The sequence below is a fragment of the Ranitomeya variabilis genome, chromosome 2, assembly GCF_051348905.1.
Source record: "Ranitomeya variabilis isolate aRanVar5 chromosome 2, aRanVar5.hap1, whole genome shotgun sequence".
Taxonomy (NCBI): Eukaryota; Metazoa; Chordata; class Amphibia; order Anura; family Dendrobatidae; genus Ranitomeya; species Ranitomeya variabilis.
In genome coordinates, this window is record NC_135233.1 from 199893962 (window position 1) to 199912150 (window position 18189).

Consider the following 18189-nt stretch of genomic DNA (forward strand, 5'->3'; position numbering starts at 1 on the left):
TCAGGCTGCGTCGTGACGTCTAGGAATTCAGGCACGTTCACCGGCTACCTTTAGTGTGTTTGGTTAGAATCAGGATTGCGGTCAGTCCAGTTACCACCTCCCTAGAGCTCGTTCTATGTTCAGTTACTTAGCTCGTCAGTTCTGTGATCCTCAGCCACTAAGGATCATAACAGTACAGCAGGCCACAGAGTGTTTAATGCATCGCAGAAGTGGGATAAGAGAAGTCCTAAGTGCATTTTTTTTTTCTCCCTTTGCTGCAGTCTGTCCAGCTTCTCTCATCCCCTTAATCTCTGGGTGGCTTTGAGTTCAGCTGCAGACATGGATATTCAGAGTCTGACTTCTAGTGTGGATCATCTTCCTGCAAGGGTGCAAAGTATTCAGGATTTTGTTGTTCACAGTCCTATGTCAGAGCCAAAAATACCTATTCCTGAGTTGTTTTCTGGAGATAGATCTAGGTTTCTGAACTTTAAGAATAATTGTAAATTATTTCTTTCCTTGAGACCTCGTTCCTCTGGTGATTCCGCTCAGCAAGTTAAAATTGTTATCTCCTTGTTACGTGGCGACCCTCAGGATTGGGCTTTCTCCCTGGCGCCAGGAGATCCTGCATTGCTGAATGTGGATGCGTTTTTTCTGGCGCTTGGACTGCTTTATGAGGAACCTAATCTTGAGAACCAGGCAGAAAAGGCTTTTCTGGCCCTATCTCAGGGACAGGATGAAGCAGAGGTGTATTGTCAAAAATTTAGGAAATGGTCAGTGCTTACTCAATGGAATGAGTGTGCCCTGGCTGCAAATTTCAGAGAAGGTCTTTCTGAAGCCATTAAGAATGTTATGGTGGGGTTCCCCACGCCTGCAAGTCTGAATGACTCAATGGCTTTGGCCATTCAGATTGATCGGCGTTTGCGGGAGCGCAAATCTGCGCACCATCTGGCGGTGTTTTCTGAACAGAGACCTGAGTCTATGCAATGTGACAGAATTCTGACCAGAATTGAGCGGCAAAGTCATAGACGTCAAAATGGGTTATGCTTTTACTGTGGTGATTCTACTCATGTTATCTCAGCATGCTCTAAGCGCTTAAAAAAAATCGCTAAATCTGTCACTGTTGGTACTATACAGCCTAAATTCATTTTGTCTGTTACTTTAATTTGTTCTTTGTCATCCTACTCGGTTATGGCTTTTGTGGATTCAGGTGCTGCCCTGAATCTGATGGATTTGTCGTTTGCCAGGCGCTGTGGTTTGGTCCTGGAGCCTTTAAAACTCCCTATTCCACTGAGGGGAATTGATGCTACACCATTGGCTGAGAATAAGCCTCAGTATTGGACTCAAGTGACCATGTGCATGACTCCTGTACATCAGGAGGTGATTCGCTTTCTTGTGCTGCATAATTTGCATGATGTTGTCGTTTTGGGTCTGCCATGGTTGCAGGCCCATAATCCAGTTCTGGATTGGAAAGCTATGTCTGTGTCAAGTTGGGGTTGCCAGGGGATTCATGGCGATGCTCCTTTGGTGTCCATTGCTTCTTCCACTCCTTCTGAGGTCCCTGAGTTTTTGTCGGACTACCAGGATGTATTTGATGAGCCCAGATCCGGTACCCTGCCTCCTCATAGGGATTGTGATTTTGCTATAAATTTGATTCCTGGTAGTAAGTTCCCTAAGGGACGACTTTTTAATTTGTCTGTACCAGAACATGCCGCTATGCGGAGTTATATAAAGGAGTCTTTGGAGAAGGGACATATTCGGCCGTCCTCATCCCCTCTTGGTGCAGGATTCTTTTTTGTGGCCAAGGATGGTTCTCTGAGACCTTGTATAGATTATCGTCTTCTAAATAAAATCACGGTCAAATTTCAGTATCCTTTGCCATTATTGTCTGATCTGTTTGCTCGGATAAAGGGGTCCAGTTGGTTCACCAAGATAGATCTTCGTGGTGCGTATAACCTTGTGCGTATTAAGCAGGAAGATGAATGGAAAACAGCATTTAATACGCCCGAAGGCCATTTTGAGTACTTGGTGATGCCTTTTGGACTCTCTAATGCTCCTTCTGTGTTTCAGTCCTTCATGCATGACATCTTCCGAGAATATCTGGATAAATTTATGATTGTGTATCTGGATGACATTTTGGTCTTTTCTGAGGAGTGGGAGTCCCATGTGAAGCAGGTCACGATGGTATTTCAGGTCCTGCGTGCTAATGCCTTATTTGTGAAGGGCTCAAAATGTCTCTTCGGAGTACAGAAGGTTTCCTTTTTGGGTTTCATTTTTTCTCCTTCTACTATTGAGATGGACCCAGTCAAGGTCCAGGCTATTCATGACTGGACTCGGCCTACATCTATTAAGAGTCTTCAGAAGTTCTTGGGTTATGCTAATTTTTACCGTCGCTTCATTGCTAATTTTTCTGGCGTGGTTAAACCCTTGACGGATTTGACCAAGAAGGGTTCTGATGTGACTAATTGGTCTTCTGCGGCCGTGGAAGCCTTTCAGGAGCTGAAGCGCCGGTTTTCTTCGGCTCCAGTTTTATGTCAGCCTGATATCTCTCTTCCTTTTCAGGTCGAGGTTGATGCTTCTGAGATTGGAGCAGGGGCTGTTTTGTCGCAGAGAAGCTCTGATTGCTCTGTGATGAAGCCTTATGCCTTCTTTTCAAGAAAGTTTTCGCCTGCCGAGCGGAATTATGATGTTGGTAATCAGGAGTTGTTGGCTATGAAGTGGGCATTTGAGGAGTGGCGACATTGGCTCGAGGGAGCTAAGCATCGTGTGGTGGTCTTGACTGATCACAAAAATCTGATCTATCTCGAGTCTGCCAAGCGGCTGAATCCTAGACAGGCTCGTTGGTCATTGTTTTTCTCCCGTTTTGATTTCGTGGTCTCGTACCTGCCTGGTTCAAAGAACGTGAAGGCTGATGCTCTTTCTAGGAGTTTTGTGCCTGACGCTCCGGGAGTTTCAGAGCCGGCTGGTATCCTCAGAGAGGGAGTGATTTTGTCTGCCATTTCCCCAGATTTGCGACGAGTGCTGCAGGAATTTCAGGCATTGTCCACCAGAGAGACTGTTTGTCCCAGATAGATGGACCAGCAGAGTTATTTCCGAGGTTCATTCTTCGGTGTTGGCAGGTCATCCTGGGATTTTTGGTACCAGAGATTTGGTGGCTAGATCCTTCTGGTGGCCTTCCTTGTCGCGGGATGTGCGTTCCTTTGTGCAGTCCTGTGGGATTTGTGCTCGGGCTAAGCCTTGCTGTTCTCGTGCCAGCGGTTTGCTTTTGCCTTTGCCTGTCCCGAAGAGGCCTTGGACGCACATTTCCATGGATTTTATTTCGGATCTTCCAGTCTCTCAGAGAATGTCTGTCATCTGGGTGGTGTGTGATCGTTTTTCTAAAATGGTCCATTTGGTGCCCTTGCCTAAGTTGCCTTTCTCCTCCGATTTGGTTCCTCTATTTTTTCAGAATGTGGTTCGCTTGCACGGCATCCCTGAAAATATTGTGTCTGACAGAGGATCCCAGTTTGTGTCCAGATTTTGGCGGATCTTTTGTGCTAAGATGGGCATTGATTTGTCTTTTTCATCTGCCTTCCATCCTCAGACGAATGGCCAAACCGAGCGAACTAATCAGACCTTGGAAACTTATTTAAGATGTTTTGTTTCTGCTGATCAGGATGATTGGGTTACTTTTTTGCCATTGGCCGAGTTTGCCCTTAATAATCGGGCTAGTTCTGCTACTTTGGTTTCGCCTTTTTTTTTGTAATTCTGGTTTTCATCCTCATTTTTCCTCGGGTCAGGTGGAGCCATCTGACTGTCCTGGGGTGGATTCTGTGGTGGATAGGTTGCAGCAGATTTGGAACCATGTGGTGGACAATTTGAAGTTGTCACAGGAGAAGGCTCAGCGCTTTGCCAACCGCCGTCGCGGTGTGGGTCCCCAACTTCGTGTTGGGGATTTGGTATGGCTGTCTTCTCGGTATGTTCCTATGAAGGTCTCCTCTCCTAAGTTCAAGCCTCGCTTCATCAGTCCTTATAAGATTTTTGGAAATCCTTAACCCTGTGTCATTTCGTTTGGACCTCCCAGCGTCGTTTGCCATTCATAATGTGTTTCATAGGTCTTTGTTGCGGAGGTATGTGGTGCCTGTGGTTCCTTCTGTTGAGCCCCCTTCTCCGGTGCTGGTTGAGGGAGAATTGGAGTATGTAGTGGAGAAGATCTTGGATTCTCGTATTTCTAGACGGAGGCTTCAGTATTTGGTTAAGTGGAAGGGCTATGGTCAGGAGGATAATTCCTGGGTTGTCGCCTCTGATGTTCATGCGGCCGATTTGGTTCATGCCTTCCATGTTGCTCATCCTGATCGCCCTGGGGGTTTTGATGAGGGTTCGGTGACCCCTCCTCAAGGGGGGGGTACTGTTGTGAACTCTGTTTTTGGGCTCCCTCTTGTGGTCACAAGTGGTACTGTGTGAGTGCTATCTTTGGGCTCCCTCTGGTGGCTCTTTTTGTCATTCTGCAGGTCTGTGGCTGGGATCAGCTGTCTCGTTATCTGCTGGTTGGTTTCCTATTTAGCTCACCTGGACTTTCAGTTGTTGCCTGCTGTCGATGTATTCAGTGCTATTTTGATCTTTCCTGACTACCTTCGTTATCAGTCTATCCAAGAGAAGCTAAGTTTCTGTTTGTTCATTTTTTGATCATCAGTGTTCAATATGTTTCTTGGTTTATTATCTGTCCTTATCCAGCTTGCTAATATGTGATTTCCTTGCTTGCTGGTAGCTCTAGAGGGCTGAGTTTCTCCCCTCACACCGTTAGTTGGTGTGGGGGTTCTTGAATTCTCAGCGTGGATATTTTGTATAGGGTTTTCTACTGACCGCACAGTTCCCTATCTGTCTTCTGTTATTTAGTACTAGCGGGCCTCATTTGCTGAATCTGTTTTCATTTCTTCGTTTATATTTTCCCCTTACCTCACCGTTATTAATTGTTGGGGGCTTTCTATATCTTTGGGGTTATTTCTCTGAGGCAAGTGAGGTCTTACTTTCTAGTGTGTTTGGTTAGAATCAGGATTGCGGTCAGTCCAGTTACCACCTCCCTAGAGCTCGTTCTATGTTCAGTTACTTAGCTCGTCAGTTCTGTGATCCTCAGCCACTAAGGATCATAACAGTCCTCCAGAATGTGTTGGGTCCTCCAGAATGTGCTGGGCCCTCCAGAATGTGTTGTGTCCTCCAGAATGTGTTGGGTCTTCCAGAATGTGTTGGGTCCTCCAGAATGTGTTGGGTCCTCCAGAATATGTTGGGTCTTCCAGAATGTGTTGGGTCCCCCAGATCGTGCTGGGTCCTCCAGAATGTGCTGGGCCCTCCAGATCGTGCTGGGTCCTCCAGAATGTGTTGGGTCCACCAAAATGTGTTGGGCCCTCCAGAATGTGTTGGGTCCTCCAGAATGTGTTGGGCCCTCCAGATCGTGCTGGGTCCTCCAGAATGTGCTGGGCCCTCCAGATCGTGTTGGGTCCTCCAGAATGTGTTGGGTCCTCCAGATCGTGCTGGGTCCTCCAGAATGTGTTGGGTCCTCCAGAATGTGTTGGGCCCTCCAGAATGTGTTGTGTCCTCCAGAATGTGTTGGGTCCTCCAGAATGTGTTGGGTCCTCCAGAATGTGTTGGGCCCTCCAGAATGTGTTGTGTCCTCCAGAATGTGCCGGGTCCTCCAGAATGTGTTGGGTCCTCCAGAATGTGCCGGTCCTCCAGAATGTGTTGGGTCCTCCAGATCGTGCTGGGTCCTCCAGAATGTGTTGTGTCCTCCAGAATGTGTTGGGCCCTTTCAGAATGTGTTGTGACCTCCAGAATGTGTTGGGCCCTCCAGAATGTGTTGTGTCCTCCAGAATGTGTTGGGTCTTCCAGAATGTGTTGGGTCCTCCAGAATGTGCTGGGCCCTTCAGATCGTGCTGGGTCCTTCAGAATGTGTTGGGTCCTCCAGAATGTGTTGGGCCCTCCGGAATGTGTTGGGTCCTCCGGAATGTGTTGGGCCCTCCAGATTGTGCTGGGTCCTCCAGAATGTGCTGGGCCCTCCAGATCGTGCTGGGTCCTCCAGAATGTGTTAGGTCCTCCAGAATGTGTTGGGCCCTCCAGAATGTGTTGGGCCCTCCAGATCGTGCTGGGTCCTCCAGAATGTGCTGGGCCCTCCAGATCGTGTTGGGTCCTCCAGAATGTGCCGGGTCCTCCAGAATGTGTTGGGTCCTCCAGAATGTGCTGGGCCCTCCAGATCGTGTTGGGTCCTCCAGAATGTGTTGGGTCCTCCAGATCGTGCTGGGTCCTCCAGAATGTGTTGGGCCCTCCAGAATGTGTTGTGACCTCCAGAATGTGTTGGGCCCTCCAGAATGTGTTGTGTCCTCCAGAATGTGTTGGGTCCTCCAGAATGTGTTGGGTCCTCCAGAATGTGCAGGGCCCTTCAGATCGTGCTGGGTCCTTCAGAATGTGTTGGGTCCTCCAGAATGTGTTGGGCCCTCCGGAATGTGTTGGGTCCTACAGAATGTATTAGGCCCTCCAGATTGTGCTGGGTCCTCCAGAATGTGCTGGGCCCTCCAGATCGTGCTGGGTCCTCCAGAATGTGTTGGGTCCTCCAGAATGTGTTGGGCCCTCCAGAATGTGTTGGGTCCTCCAGAATGTGTTGGGCCCTCCAGATCGTGCTGGGCCCTCCAGATCGTGTTGGGTCCTCCAGAATGTGCTGGGTCTTCCAGAATGTGTTGGGTCCCCCAGATCGTGCTGGGTCCTCCAGAATGTGCTGGGCCCTCCAGATCGTGCTGGGTCCTCCAGAATGTGTTGGGTCCACCAAAATGTGTTGGGCCCTCCAGAATGTGTTGGGTCCTCCAGAATGTGTTGGGCCCTCCAGATCGTGCTGGGTCCTCCAGAATGTGCTGGGCCCTCCAGATCGTGTTGGGTCCTCCAGAATGTGTTGGGTCCTCCAGATCGTGCTGGGTCCTCCAGAATGTGTTGGGTCCTCCAGAATGTGTTGGGCCCTCCAGAATGTGTTGTGTCCTCCAGAGTGTGTTGGGTCCTCCAGAATGTGTTGGGTCCTCCAGAATGTGTTGGGCCCTCCAGAATGTGTTGTGTCCTCCAGAATGTGCCGGGTCCTCCAGAATGTGTTGGGTCCTCCAGAATGTGCCGGTCCTCCAGAATGTGTTGGGTCCTCCAGATCGTGCTGGGTCCTCCAGAATGTGTTGTGTCCTCCAGAATGTGTTGGGCCCTTTCAGAATGTGTTGTGACCTCCAGAATGTGTTGGGCCCTCCAGAATGTGTTGTGTCCTCCAGAATGTGTTGGGTCCTCCAGAATGTGTTGGGTCCTCCAGAATGTGCTGGGCCCTTCAGATCGTGCTGGGTCCTTCAGAATGTGTTGGGTCCTCCGGAATGTGTTGGGCCCTCCGGAATGTGTTGGGTCCTCCGGAATGTGTTGGGCCCTCCAGATTGTGCTGGGTCCTCCAGAATGTGCTGGGCCCTTCAGATCGTGCTGGGTCCTTCAGAATGTGTTGGGTCCTCCAGAATGTGTTGGGCCCTCTGGAATGTGTTGGGTCCTCCAGAATGTATTAGGCCCTCCAGATTGTGCTGGGTCCTCCAGAATGTGCTGGGCCCTCCAGATCGTGCTGGGTCCTCCAGAATGTGTTGGGTCCTCCAGAATGTGTTGGGCCCTCCAGAATGTGTTGGGTCCTCCAGAATGTGTTGGGCCCTCCAGATCGTGCTGGGCCCTCCAGATCGTGTTGGGTCCTCCAGAATGTGCCGGGTCCTCCAGAATGTGTTGGGTCCTCCAGAATGTGCTGGGCCCTCCAGATCGTGTTGGGTCCTCCAGAATGTGTTGGGTCCTCCAGATCGTGCTGGGTCCTCTAGAATGTGTTGGGCCCTCCAGAATGTGTTGGGCCCTCCAGAATGTGTTGTGTCCTCCAGAATGTGTTGTGTCCTCCAGAATGTGTTGGGTCTTCCAGAATGCGTTGGGTCCTCCAGAATGTGTTGGGTCCTCCAGAATGTGTTGGGTCCTCCAGAATGTGTTGGGTCTTCCAGAATGTGTTGGGTCCTCCAGAATGTGTTGGGTCCTCCGGAATGAGCCGGGTCCTCCAGAATGTGTTGGGTCCTCCAGAATGTGCCGGGTCCTCCAGAATGTGTTGTGTCCTCCAGAATGTGTTGGGTCCTCCAGAATGTGTTGGGTCCTCCAGAATATGTTGGGTCCTCCAGAATGTGTTGGGTCCTCCAGAATGTGCTGGGCCCTCCAGATTGTGTTGGGTCCTCCAGAATGTGCCGGGTCCTCCAGAATGTGTTGGGTCCTCCAGAAAGTGCTGGGCCCTCCAGATCGTGTTGGGTCCTCCAGAATGTGTTGGGTCCTCCAGAATGTGTTGGGTCCTCCAGAATGTGTTGGGTCCTCCAGAATGTGTTGTGTCCTCCAGAATGTGTTGTGTCTTCCAGAATGTGTTGGGTCCTCCAGAATGTGTTGGGTCCTCCAGAATGTGTTGGGTCTTCCAGAATGTGTTGGGTCCTCCAGAATGTGTTGGGTCCTCCAGAATGTGCCGGGTCCTCCAGAATGTGTTGGGTCCTCCAGAATGTGCCGGGTCCTCCAGAATGTGTTGGGTCCTCCAGAATGTGTTGGGTCCTCCAGAATGTGCCGGGTCCTCCAGAATGTGTTGGGTCCTCCAGAATGTGCCGGGTCCTCCAGAATGTGTTGGGTCCTCCAGAATGTGTTGTGTCCTCCAGAATGTGTTGTGTCCTCCAGAATGTGTTGTGTCCTCCAGAATGTTTTGGGTCCTCCAGAATGTGTTGGGTCCTCCAGAATGTTTTGGGTCCTCCAGAATGTGTTGGGTCCTCCAGAATGTGCCGGGTCCTCCAGAATGTGTTGTGTCCTCCAGAATGTGTTGGGTCTTCCAGAATGTGTTGGGTCCTCCAGAATGTGCCGGATCCTCCAGAATGTGTTGGGTCCTCCAGAATGTTTTGGGTCCTCCAGAATGTGTTGGGTCCTCCAGAATGTGCCGGGTCCTCCAGAATGTGTTGTGTCCTCCAGACTGTGTTGGGCCCTCCAGAATGTGTTGGGTCCTCCAGAATGTGCCGGGTCCTCCAGAATGTGTTGTGTCCTCCAGACTGTGTTGGGCCCTCCAGAATGTGTTGGGTCCTCCAGAAGTCGCTGGATCCTGTAGAACAGATGGCTCCTGTAGAGCTGATGATGGGCTGTGAGTCAGGACCCTGCTCCCTGTATTTGGGGTCAGACCCGGGACGTTCCCCAGTGGAGCAGGACTCACGAGGGGTGAACGCTTCCTCCTGTGGAGCTCCCAGCAGATGGCGCTGTTCCCCGTCATCCCCTCCATTATCGCCCTTCCGCCACAACTCCATTACCTGCAGTCACCGCTCCCGCCGGTACCGGCACCGCACACTTTTCCGGGCTGTGCAACTCCTGCGATAACGGCCTCGGCACCTGCGCAGCTCCGCTCAAACCGGCGTCTCTGATTGGCCGTTGCCAGGCGACATTGCCTTAAATGGGCAGGGGGCGGACCCCAATGGGCCGGTGTACCACACGACGATTGGCTGTTGCCGGGAGACATAATGTTAAGAGGGCGTGTAATAAATGGACAGGAGCAGCGCCAGAGAGGTGGCTGCTTGGAGCAGAGAGTTAAAGGGGCGATCGCCGCGTGAGATGCGGCGCGGCCGCTGCTGGGACACTTGGAGTTAACAGTGCCGGAGCCGCCTGTCTGGTGTCCGCGCACGGAGCGCTCTGCCCGGGGCCGGAGCATGATGCGGTCCGCGCTGTGCCTGGGCCTCCTGGCTGTGCTCCCGTACATCGCCCGCTCGTCCTCCCCGCCGCAGGGCTGCCTGCTGAAGACCGTCACCGTGTCCACGCTACCGGCGCTCCGGGAGCGGGAGCTGAGCTGGAGCGGCGCCGCTGTGTCCTCAGCGCATCCCGGACCTGGGGATTCCCGGCTTCCCCTGCACGTCCACAGCGAGGCGCCCGGGAGCGTGTCCGTGAGGGACGACCTGCACAACACCGAGCCGCCCTACTTCACCCTGGGTGAGGAGTCTGTGAGTGCTGCCGGGAGATCGTGCCGGGGGGTGTGCGGGGCCAAGGGCGCGGGAGCCCACAGTGTCTGTGAAGGGCAGAGCGGCGCCGGCCACACATGGCGTGTGCTGAGCGACTACTGCTCAGAGGGGGACACTACAGCATGGGGGGCTGACCTGTGCAGGTGTGGTGGCTGAGCCTCCTCATCTGTATCATCATTCTCATCATCATCCTCCTCATCATCCTCCTCCTCATCCTCCTCCTCATCCTCCTCATCCTCCTCATCATCATCGTCATCATCATCATCATCATTCTCATCATCATCCTCATCATCCTCCTCATCATCATCCTCCTCATCATCATCCAACTCATCATCATCCTCCTCATCATCATCGTCCTCATCATCATCGTCCTCATTATCATCATCGTCCTCATTATCATCCTCATCGTCCTCATCATCATCGTCCTCATCATCATCCTCCTCATCATCATCGTCCTCATTATTATCCTCCTCATCATCATCGTCCTCATCATCATCGTCCTCATTATCATCCTCATCGTCCTCATCATCATCCTCATCCTCCTCATCATCATCGTCCTCATTATCATCATCATCATCATCATCCTCCTCATCATCATTGTCCTCATTATCATCATCGTCCTCATTATCATCCTCATCGTCATCATCCTCATCCTCCTCATCATCATCGTCCTCATTATCATCCTCCTCCTCATCATCATCCTCCTCATCATCATTGTCCTCATTATCATCATCGTCCTCATTATCATCCTCATCGTCATCATCCTCATCCTCCTCATCATCATCGTCCTCATTATCATCCTCCTCCTCATCATCATCCTCCTCATCAACATCATCCTCATTATCATCATCATTCTCATCCTCGTCCTCATTATCATCCTCATCATTATCATACTCCTCATCATCCTCATCATCATCCTCCTCATCATCATCCTTCTCCTCCTTATCCTTCTCATCATCCTCCTCCTCATCATCATCCTCCTCATTGTCATCCTCCTCCTCATCATCATCCTCATCATCATCATCCTCATTATCATCATCATTCTCATCCTCGTCCTCATTATCATCCTCATCATTATCATACTCCTCATCATCATCCTCCTCATCATCATCCTCCTCATCATCCTTCTCCTCCTTATCCTTCTCATCATCATCCTCCTCATCATCATCGTCCTCATTATCATCCTCATCATCCTCCTCCTCATCCTCGTCCTTATTATCATCCTCATCCTCCTCATCATCATCCTCATCCTCATCATCCTCCTCATCATCGTCCTTATTATCATCCTTCCTCATCCTCATCTTCCTCGTCACCATCCTCCTCCTCATCTTGCTTGCTGTCAGTGGATGCAGACAGATGTTCCTAGTTGTTGGCCCTCCGTTGTGTTGCGTGGTGCTGTATAGTATATACAGGGGCGCGATGACGAGGAGCCGCCGGTCGGTGCTCATCATCCTTCTCGCTGACGTGTATCTTGTGACCACAGACTGCGCTGTTGTTTTTGGTGGTTGTTCTCCGCATGGTTCTGGCGGGGGTAGAGCTCAGAGTCGGCCTCGCAGTGGTTTCTGGACATTCTTTCAGTTGGGGCAAAAAAGGTCCCCTAAATGGAGCTTGAACCATGACTGCCCTTAGAGTCTTTCCTCCTGTTTCTTCCCCTCAGTATGCCTCTTGTTATGCCGTAAGGTGCAGAGATATGGACCTGTTTAGTGCTACTTTCTATAATCTTTGTAAATGGGTCGCGGCTAACAGGGCAATAATGCAAAGCAGCGTAAAGACACGCCTCAGAGGTCCTGTGAGCTTGGTGAAGACCTATCAGCACTACTCAGATAGGTCCATATCTCTGGAGCTGTATGGCAGACTGAAAAAAATCATGGCAGCAGTTAGAATAATATGAGACAGATCCTCTTTACAGTTATCAACTATCCACAGGACCGACTGGTGGGACCCCACTGATCCCGAAAGTGGGGTCTCTCAAATGCTTGTCAGGAGCAGCGGCTGCTCCATTCGATTTCTGTGGTGCTGTTGGTGGTAGCGGAATACAGTGCTGAGCTTTTTCCTGATAGCCCCATAGATAATAAATATGAAGCTCCTGCACCTCTCCAATATAAAGCTCCTGCAGCTGTCTAATATGAAGCTCCTGCACCTCTCCAATATAAAGCTCCTGCACCTTTGTAATATGACACACCTGAACCTCTCCAATGTGAAGCTCCTGCATCTGTCTAATATGAAGCTCCTGCACCTCTCCAATATGAAGCTCCTTCACCATTGTATTTCAAAGCTCCTGCACCTATAAAGCCCCTGCACCTGTGTAATTGGATACTCATGCACCTCTTCATTGTGAAGCTCCTGCAGCTATCTAATATGAAGCTCCTGCATCTGTTTAATATGAAGATCCTGCACCTTTCCAATATGAAGATCCCGCACCTGTCTAATATGAAGCTCCTGCACCTGTCTAATATGAAGTTCCTGCACCTGTCTAAAATAAATCTCCTGCACCTGTCTAATATAAATCTCCTCCACCTGTCTAATATGAAGCTCCTGCACCTGTCCAATATGTAGGTCCTGCACCTGTCTAATATGAAGCTCTTGCACCTGTCTAATATGAAGCTCCTGCACCTGTCCAATATGAAGCTCCTGCACCTGTCTAATATGAAGCTCCTGCACCTCTCTAATATGAAGCTCCTGCAGTTGTCTAATATGAAGCTCCTGCACCTCTCCAATATGAAGCTCTTGCACCTGTGCAATATGAAGCTCCTGCATGTGTGTAATATGAAGTTCCTGCATCTCTCCAATATGGAGCTCCTTCACCGTTGTATTTCGAAGCTCCTGCACCTATGAAGCCCCTGCACCTGTGTAATTGGATACTCATGCACCTCTCCAATGTGAAGCTCCTGCTGCTGTCTAATATGAAGCTCCTGCACCTGTGTAATATGAAGCTCCTGCACCTGTCTAATATGAAGCTCCTGCACCAGTGTAATATGAAGCTCCTACACCTGTCTAATATGAAGGTCCTGCACCTGTGTAATATGAAGCTCCCACACCTGTGTAATATGAAGCTCCTACACCTGTGTAATATGAAGCTCCTGCACCTGTCTAATATGAAGCTCCTGCACCTGTGTAATATGAAGCTCCTGCACCTGTCTAATATGAAGCTCCTGCACCTGTGTAATATGAAGCTCCCGCACCTGTGTAATATGAAGTTCCCACACCTCTCCTATATGAAGCACCTACACCTGTGTAATATGAAGCTCCTGCCACTATCCAATATGAAGCTCCTGCACTTATCCAATGCAACACTCCCCCACCTCTCCAATGCAAAGCTCCTGCAGTTCTCTAATATGAAGCTCCTGTACCTGCCCAGTGTGAAGCTCCTGCACCTCTCCAATGCAAAGCTCTTGCACCTGTCCAATATGAAGTTCCTGCACCTGTTCAATATGAAGCTCCTGCTCCTATCTAATATGAGGCTTCGGCACCTCTCCAATATGAAGCTCTTCAGGTCTCCAGTGGAGTATTTCAGAACCCCCCATTCTTAGTATCGATGGAGGTCTTCATGGTCAGACCCCCCTGATCGACAAGGTTTCACTGTGTATAGTTGATAACTTAAAAAGTCGGGCAAAAATTTTTAAAGACAGTCAAACTATGCAAAATTTGTAATGAAAAACAATTATTTTTTAGCCTGAAATTAAATACAAGCATTTAAGTTAAAAATAAAATGTGGCCCCAAAAATGGACGACCCCTTTAATAAGATATACATTTTGCATGCCATATTGGTCCTGAGGTTGTGTTCTGCCTGATCCTCATTCTGGTAGGAAGTCGGTTGCATATTTCCAGTCCCTTTTTCATAATCCTTGTCAGATTGCAAAGATTTGATTTAAATGTTTGTTTACCTGTTATAAATATGAATGGAGAGCGACCGTGCATTTGTGCCCAATGCTTAACTGTACACCATACCCGTATTCTTTAATGTAAGAGCCGTGTGAACTGGGATTCTTTACTGTAAGAGCAGTGTGAACCGGGATTCTTTAGTGTAAAAGCAGTGTGAACTGGGATGGATTCTTTACTGTAAGAGCAGTGAGAACCCGGATTCTTTACTGTAAGAGCACCGACAACTGGGATTCTTTAGTGTAAGAGCAGTGACAACTGGGATTATTTACTGTAAGAGCAGTGACAACTGGGATTCCTTACTGTAAGAGCAGTGAGAACCGAGATTCTTTTCTGTTAGAGCAGTGGGAACCAGGATTCTTTAAGAGTCGTGTGAACTGGGATTCTTTACTGTAAGAGCCGTGTGAACTGGGATTCTTTACTGTAAGAGCAGTGAGAACCGGGATTCTTTACTGTAAGAGCAGTGAGAACTGGGATTCTTTACTGTTAGAACAGTGAGCACCGGGATTCTTTACTGTAAGAGCAGTGAGAACTGGGATTCTTTACTGTTAGTGTAGTGAGCATCGGGATTCTTTACTGTTAGAGCAGTGAGCATCGGGATTCTTTACTGTAAGAGCAGTGAGAACCGGGATTATTTACTGTAAGAGCAGTGAGCACCGGGATTATTTACTGTAAGAGCAGTGAGCACCGGGATTATTTACTGTAAGAGCAGTGAGAACCGGGATTCTTTACAGTAAGATCAGTGAGCACCGGGATTCTTTACTGTTAGAGCAGTGAAAACCGGGATTCTTTACTGTTAGAGCAGTGAGCATCAGGATTCTTTACTGTTAGAGCTGTGAGAATTGGGATTATTTACTGTAAGAGCAGTGAGCATCGAGATTTTTTACTGTTAGAGCAGTGAGCACCAGGATTCTTTACTGTTAGAGCAGTGAGAACTGGGATTCTTTACTGTTAGAGCAGTGAGAACCTAGATTCTTTACTGTAAGAGCTGTGAGAATCGGGATTATTTACTGTAAGAGCAGTGAGCACCGGGATTCTTTACTGTTAGAGCAGTGAGAACTGGGATTCTTTACTGTTTAGAGCAGTGAGAACCGGGATTCTTTACTGTAAGAGCTGTCAGAATCTGGATTATTTACTGTAAGAGCAGTGAGCACCGGGATTCTTTACTGTTAGAGCAGTGAGAACCGGGATTCTTTACTGCAAGAGCTATGAGAACCCGTATTCTGTACTGTAAGAGCAGTGAGATTATGGCTAAAGGATGTTATGGTGTAAAAAATAATCCTATATTCTTGCACACAATGTTGCAGCTTTATTTTCTTCCATGTTTGCTCTTTTGTGGGTTTTTTTGTGTGTTAATTAGACAATGAGGACATTTCCGACGCTGCCGTAAGAAGCGAGGACTGCAGGACGGAAATAGAAGTTATCGATAATAATGTAGAGTGAAATGGGAAATTGTGTATTAGTTTTACATTTTGCCATTAGTGGGAAAACTATTAACCTCGGGTCTCGGAGATTATAATGAAGCTTCCGCTTTAATATTTCTAGAAACCTGGTGACCCCGAGCGGCTGCTGCAGACTTGATGAGTACATACATCACGGTCTTAGCTTTCGCTGTCCAGCGTGTTTTCTCCTTCACACCTGCTTTGATTCCGCCGAGATCACTCGTGTTATTACATGCTCGTAAATTATTCTTCATCCTCCTTCAGTTTTCAGTCATCGGAGCGTTAGAGAGTTTAATACATCAGGGAATATCCCTTAATACATGGATCAAGAATAATCAATACTCAAAAACAGAAAACGTTGCATAGAACTGCCATTTTAAAGGTTCAATTGCCCTTTAAATCTCTAAATTGGGGGGGCTGGGTACGGAGACCCCCACCAATCACTCAAAAAAAGCACATAAAAGCACTTATCTTGTACATTCATGTGGTGTATAGGCTCGATATAATGTGCAAGAATAGGACATCGATATCTAAGTTCTGGACGACCCCTTTAGAGAGCAAAAAGCGGCCATATTTGATTTGGTGACAAGTCCTCTTTAACCAGTTCCTGACCAGACATGAAAAGGTAAATCCAGCTTCAGAAATCTGATGTATACAAATATCAAACTTATTACGTAGATTAAAAATGAGACAACAGCAGAATAGTCACAGCCCCGGCCTGGGCAGATGCGTTTCAGACCCTCAGGTCTGTAGTCATTGCCATCTTAATTATTTTTATTTGTCGGATACCACAATTTGGATTGGCAGCTGCTTTTTTGAATTATTACTCCTGATTTTTATTTATTTTTCAATTATTTCACATAACTTTCCCCCTACAAAGCCATAAAACACCTTTCAGAGGTATTAAAATATTCAAATCCCTTCTCTATGGGGAGTCTGGCTGTGTCTCACAGTCAACGCATCAGGGCTTCCTGCTCCCTCCCGGCATCCAGCAATAATATGACCGCTGTGACCGGCGGAGGAGGCACTGTCAGTGCTTCCTATAAGCTGTGTACACTGTACTTATTTAGTGCTATGAATACAGGGATAAAGAATGTGGATATGGTAATAAAGCTTCTCTATGGGGAGTCTGGCTGTGTCTCACAATCAACGCACCAGGGCTTCCTGCTCCCTCCCGTCCTCCAGCAATCGTATGACCGCTGTGACCGGCGGAGGAGGCACTGTCAGTGCTTCATATATGCTGCTTACACTGTACTTATTTAGTGCTATGCATACAGGGATAAAGAATGTGGATATGGTAATAAAGCTTCTCTATGGGGAGTCTGGCTGTGTCTCACAATCAACGCACCAGGGCTTCCTGCTCCCTCCCGGCCTCCAGCATTAATATGACCGCTGTGACCGGCGGAGGAGGCACTGTCAGTGCTTCCTATAAGCTGTGTACACAGTTCTTATTTATTGCTATGCAAACAGGGATAAAGAATGTGGGAATGGTAATAAACCGTCTCTGCCTTCCTATGGGGAATCTGGCTGTGTCTGTAAGTCGGATCCCTACTTCTGCATCTACTCGATTTAGAAAGTCACTGCAGAGTAGAATGTGGACGTTTATTGTCTTTTACATTCCAGAAGTGAGTAAAGTGAGAATACGTCTAATTCATCACGGCACATTTGTTTCATATGTATCAGTAATAAAGCTGTGCATCTCTGTATAGAAGAGGTGGCGCTATGTGCCAATTTACAAAACGCTCTTTGCATCTTTTTCATCACAGCAACTGAACTGTACAGAACCCTTTTAGTTGATAGCCCTGTTACCAATGTACCCCAAGGTGGCCCAAAATTAGGGGGACGGCGGAATCAGTGAAATGTATCACAGTGTGAGTGAACATTGAAACAAAAGAAGTTTATTTACGTTTATTGCATTGTTTATTACATTTACATTAGTTTAACCCTGTAACCTCCAGGGTGCTGGAAATGTCTCCCATCAGCATTGCAACATTCCTGATTTTAGACCACCCAGTTAGTCTGACCATGGCGCGGTATCCGTGCCACGTTTCCCATGACCGGGTTTATTCGCATTTGTATGAACCTGTAGTTCACCCACAACTTATACAACCTTGGATTATTCTACATACGATTTCTATTCCATTACCTGATTGACTTCTGCGATTGTGACGTTTATTCCGAAAATATAAATGTTGAAAAGAATTTCTACACCTGTTTCACGAATGGAAAAAAAGACATAGGAAGGAAGAGAGGCAGAGGAAGGGAGGGAGAGAGGGTGGGAAGAAGGGATTGAGGAAGGAAGGAAGGGAGAGAGGGTGGAAAGAAGGGATGGAGGAAGGAAGGGAGAGAGGGTGGAAAGAAGGGATGAAGAAAGGAAGGGAGAGAGGGTGAAAAGAAGGGATGGAGGAAGGAAGGAAGGTAGAGAGGGTGGAAAGAAGGGATGGAGGAAGGAAGGGAGAGAGGGTGGAAAGAAGGCATGGAGGAAAGTATTGAAACTACAGCACACAGCCTAAAAAGTGACACATCGCTGAAATCAGGCTCTCTGCCCCTACATTATATGCTGCTATAAGATTGAACAACAACCTGCAGACAGATTCATTTTAAGCACAACTTTTATATAATTTCCTCTGTGTCCTGGTGACAGAGCCTGGAGCGCCCCCAGTAGGGCTATGGGGTACTCGGAGCCGGGCCCTTCGGTTCTTGATGGGGATGTCACGGTGGCTGACCAAGTCCGTGGCCCTAGGGACGTCCGTTATAAATGGGGGGGGGATAGTTCTTTAAAGGGATAATGTTCGTGACGCCACCTGTGGTATTCGGTCAGGGTGACCGACGCTGCTTAGGGGTCCGCTGGGGTGATGTTATGGCA

At 48.5% G+C, this 18189-nt stretch overlaps 1 protein-coding gene across 2 annotated transcripts in view; it reads left to right on the forward strand.

Moving 5' to 3' along the window:
* The first annotated feature begins 9502 nt into the window (after nt 1-9502).
* ASTN2 (astrotactin 2) overlaps nt 9503-18189 on the forward strand; it is a 939506-nt gene continuing 930819 nt past the window's right edge. Inside the window, exon 1 of one of the 2 annotated variants that reach the window (XM_077283456.1) lies at nt 9503-9972. In XM_077283456.1, coding sequence (XP_077139571.1) covers nt 9696-9972 — 277 coding nt within the window. In that variant the 5' untranslated portion in view covers nt 9503-9695. The remainder of the gene's footprint in view (nt 9973-18189) is intronic. The other variant, XM_077283455.1, reaches the window with a different exon arrangement.